The 4,741-nt window shown below is 48.0% G+C and overlaps 1 protein-coding gene across 1 annotated transcript; it reads left to right on the top strand.

Annotated features, from left to right (window-relative positions):
* The first annotated feature begins 658 nt into the window (after positions 1-658).
* LOC133925915 (non-specific lipid-transfer protein 1-like) lies at positions 659-1,921 on the top strand. Its single transcript, XM_062371656.1, has 2 exons — positions 659-1,097; positions 1,684-1,921. The coding sequence occupies exons 1-2, from the start codon at positions 757-759 to the stop codon at positions 1,691-1,693; spliced, it is 351 nt and encodes a 116-aa protein (XP_062227640.1). The 5' UTR covers positions 659-756; the 3' UTR covers positions 1,694-1,921.
* The last annotated feature ends 2,820 nt before the right edge of the window (positions 1,922-4,741 follow it).

The raw sequence follows: 4,741 nt of genomic DNA, 5'->3' as shown, positions 1-4,741 counted from the left end.
ATGAATCAACATAAAGCAGCAATCCCAACCAAAATCTTTTTCTTTTGTTTATTAGTCCCCACTCCCAAAAGCCAATCCCTAATCATATGAAATAAGTATACTCCTAGGAGGCTTTAAGCCTAGGACTGCTTAGACCATACGTTAAACTGATCTAGCAAGCTGGCACTAAAAAAATGCTGAACATATTCATTGTGATTGCAAAAGCAATAACACTTTAAACAACCATTCCAATTATAGACAGATTATACTGGAAATGCAAATACGCCAAACACATTGAAGATAGTAGTTAATCTATACGTATATAGAAAGTTCTAATTAATCGAGCTAGCTGCCGGAATGTTTCAGTTGTGCGTTTGCGACCAAAGCTGAGCATGCCTCAAGTCTCCGTGCAGTTGTATCTTCTCAAGACCTCGACGTTCTCCGACAGAATATCTAATTCAAGAGGTTAACTATCAAACCTACTGCACCATCTCTTCTAGAAACTTATGCAGGGTGAAACCTCAAGCTCCGAAAAGTGTTCCTCTTTTTTTTTGCTGAAAATCAAAACTAAGCCAGTGAGCTAAAACTTTGTACCTCCAACAGTCAACACTGACTATATGCTTAAAATGTTGAACAAGCATTGGAAATCTCCATGTAATCTCTTCCTATAAATACCCTACACTACTCAAGGCCACAGTAAGTAGGATCAGCTTGCAATTCAGTAGCTCCTCTCGATCACACTCTCGCTGCTTCGCGGTCTCACCAAAGGAATCGGCCATGAGGAAGAGCTCGGCCTTCGCCGTCCTCCTCCTCGCGATGCTCGCGGTCCAGCAGCTGGCCGTGCAGGCCGACATCGAGTGCTCCGACGTGCTCAGCGGCCTGTCACCGTGCCTCGGCTTCGTGGAGGGCGACGTGGACCACCCCTCCAGCGAATGCTGCGACGGCGTGACTACCACCTACGCGGCCGCGGACACCACGACCGACAGGCAGGCGATGTGCGAGTGCCTCAAGTCGGCCTACGACCGGGTCAACGCCGACCTCTCCGCCGCGCAGGCCCTGCCGGCCGACTGCGGCCTCTCGCTGTCCTACACCATCTCCCCCGACTTCGACTGCTCCACGTGAGTGCACACACTTGCGCAAACCTATAGGGATCTGCTAAATTATTTTCACTGGTGTTTTGTCTCCCTTTCACACCGGATCTTCTAGGCGTCCAATTTGTGCTGTGATCCGTTCTCGGTTTCTTCTTCCCCATCTCCGGCGAAGCCTCCGTCGAGCTTTTAGGGTTCGGGATTAGGGTTAGGGTTCAATTAGGGGTTCACTGGAGTTCGGCAGGCTCAGACGGAAGCCCCCGACAGCAAGCCGGACCAATGGTGGTAAAGGTTTATGGATGGGATCGCGATTCGCGAGGCCTTTGCGCCAATGGCCGGGGTGTTAGAGAACGGCTAGTGGGCAGGGTCATGGCAGGGGTGTCAAACTGAGACGAGTGTTAGCGTGATGGCGACCGGTGAGTCCGGCGACTCTTGCAACCGGAAACGAGGAAGGAGGGCGGGACAGGGGCAGAGGTGCAGAGGAGAAGCTCGCCGGAGTCGAGGATGAAAGCGGTGTGGGCGCGGGTGGGAGCTCTGGCTTAGGCGAGCAAATCTAACGTTTTAGCCTTACAGGCGAATTAACATATTTTTTTGCCCCCTTTGCTTTGGCGTGCAGGATTGAATGAAGGAGCCCTGTGCCCATATCCATGGTGATGATCAGTGCCCAATGTCTCAGCTGCATTGTGTTATTAGAATTTGGTGATGTAGCCGGTACTCTCCTGTAAGCGTGTGCCATTGTTGGCTTCTCCTCTGTGCCAATATCGTCTGTACCTGTGTATGTTCACAAATCCACATATGTATGAGTTGCTTTCAATACATTTTTAGATAATGGAATATAAAACATATCTCGGTCCCTATATCCGAAAGATGCACGTAGCCTTTGATTATTGCAGTGTTTGAGCCATAGGCTAAAAAAGAGAGAGCTGACAAATAGAAAATTTTCACCTTAAAACAAGTCACGTAACATCAAGCATGTAGCATTTAGCTAAATATCCACCTATGTTTTTTTAGAAAAGGGTCTTCTGACTCAGTCTTCATCAGAGGTTTCTCCCTTGGAGCCTTTACCAACTGCACTACATCTACCCGTGTTTAACAAAAATCTCCATATAATGATGCGGGAACTAGGGTTCCAGCCCCGGCCAGTCGGCTCCTCCCTTAAAGTCTTTACCAACTGCGCTTTTATCAACTACACTACATCCGCTTGTGTTTAACGAAAATCTCTATACAACAAGCTACGCTCGTCTTGTCCTGATCCTCCTCCTGCAGCAATAACCAAACACGAATCCAATATTCATGTCTTCGGTGGATCGTTCTCACTGAATACTTATCAAGCATGAAGCTACAACATCAACTCTATCGCATGATTCACACTTCTAACTGTTTACTTCACTTTTTGAAGAACGACATCCAAATAAGCGTGGCACATTTAGCCTCGTAGAAGCTGCAACACCCACTTAATACCCTATTAATACTCTTTGTTGTCTAATTCACCATTTAGACAAAATATCCAGACAAGTGCGACGTACATTTTGCCTAGCTGTTTGTTCAGTCACTGAATAGGTTCTTAATGTCCCTCCTAACTCCTAAGTATTAATCCTGCTAAAATAACATGGTTCTGTGAACAGTTTTTTTAAGGTCAAATCTGGCTGCTAAGCATGAATATGTTCAAATAACATGGTCGTTGGGGGAACGCCCTCAGCCTTGAGATATTTAGACTGTACTGTAGTATTACTGTAGCGATCATAGCATCTCAGTTATCACATCATATGTAAAGGGTGGAAATATCCAAAATACCCTCCTATACACATAATTGCAACATAATATCTTAGAGGTAGGTTGGTAATTTCCTTTGCTCCCTTCTCTCTATAAGTAAGCCCTCCAAGGGCAGGGAGAGAGGACTCCAGATTTTTCCCTCCAGGAGACACATACTCTCTCTCTCTCTCCCTCTCCTTAAGGTTATTAGCCATCTTCAAGTTTGAGTCCTCCTTAGTGAGAAGGATTCTCGTTGTGTTCTATTCTGGGCATGTTTTCATGCTCCTATAGATGGCGCCATCCGTGGGGAGAGACACTAGAGGCCATAAGAAAATGGAGTTGGGAGCTCATCATGAGCAGAGAGCACGAAGATTTAGCAGCTTCAAAGGAGACACCACCGCTCTGGCCCCATGTGTGTTGCTCGCCGCCATTCCATCGGGCAGGGGAGTTGCCACCACGTCGCTCCGCGCCGGTGATCTCGTCGTCATCTCGTGGTGTCGAGGGCCGTCACCGGGTAGCTACACAAGCATGGGTTTGTCGCCAAGCATCCCTATCCACAGGGGCCCACAGCGGAGAAGGTTGCGACACATAGGAATAGCGCACCATGAAGGAAATGCAGCCACGAGTGCCAATCTACGAGTGTAGCCTTATTAGCATCTTGCGGGTGGAGAAGCCGCGATCGCCTTCACTTTGGCGCGCGCGAACGACAGCTATGGGGTGCAGCGAGCCGCTCCCAAGCACCATGCCAGCAACATATACGAGTGTGATTTCCCCATGCCCGTCCAGCCCTCGGGTGAAGGCAAACCCATCTGAGGGCATGGGCGAAGGTATACAGACAATAAAAAGAGAAGGGGAAAGATGCACGCCCTTCAAATGCCGGCTGCTGACAGGTTGGTTATTTTGGCTTGCTTTCCATCTCAATATCATGACTAGTACCGACTAGTACTTGAGTCACCATAGCTTGGTTGACGGGCCACCGGCAGTGGTAATACTTTCATCATTACCTACTTATCTCTAGGCAAGCGTTCACTGTAAGTCGGCATCTAGTTGCTATCAGCTTTTAGGGGTTGAAACTTTTTATTTATTAGCACAAAGGGCTACACCCATACTAGAAAAATAAGGGTGAAGAAAAAAATAGACCCATTTAAATAATAAGGCTATAGCTACTCTGCCATGTAGATAATGGCAGGGAGAGAGCAAGTGGCCAATAAAATAGTTTAGATCACCCTGCATTGAGTAGGTGACACTCCTTTGTTACAGCAAGTAGCCCTGATGGCTTAGTGCTCAACATGTCGTTTATTGCAGCGTCACTCTATTCAGAGTGTCAGATCGGTTACTGATTGATATATATTAAACGTATATCGTGTCACGAGAGAGGACGTCTAGTGGGCTGTCCTTTGGCTGATCGTATAGCTAGATCGGTAGGGTGCTTGCTCTTTTTTATCCTGCCCTCTTATCTTATCTGCCGCAAGATGTCGAGTTTTTTTATTTATATATTTTTTCAAGTTTAAATTTAAATAAATAGTTTCTCGGTGAAAAGATTTGCAAAAGTAGGCGCCCACCGCCCTCTCAGAGGGCTGCAGCCCTCTCAGAGGGCGGATACGGGTGCTAACCGCCTCCTGAGAGGGCGGTAGGCCTTCCCGCCCGGGCCCCACTGCTTACCGCCCCCTCAGGGGGCGGGTAGAGGTCTTTACCGCCCCCTGAGAGGGCGGTAGGGGCTCCTCCCGCCCGCCGCCCCGCGCCGGCCCCCCTGCGCCATGAGTCTATAAAAACCCCGAAAATTGGAGAAAAAACCAGAAAATTCGGAAAAAAAAGAAAAGTTGAGAAGAGAGAGGAGAAGAGAGGAGAGGAGAGGGGAGGAAGAGAGATCGGCGAAGCCCTGCTATATTTGGGCTGCGGATTTGGAAAAAAATTTCAGGTCA

Source organism: Phragmites australis, chromosome 8 (assembly GCF_958298935.1).
Source record: "Phragmites australis chromosome 8, lpPhrAust1.1, whole genome shotgun sequence".
Lineage (NCBI taxonomy): Eukaryota > Viridiplantae > Streptophyta > Magnoliopsida > Poales > Poaceae > Phragmites > Phragmites australis.
Note: the sequence above shows the minus strand (reverse complement) of the source record. Positions and strands in the feature narration are given on the sequence as shown.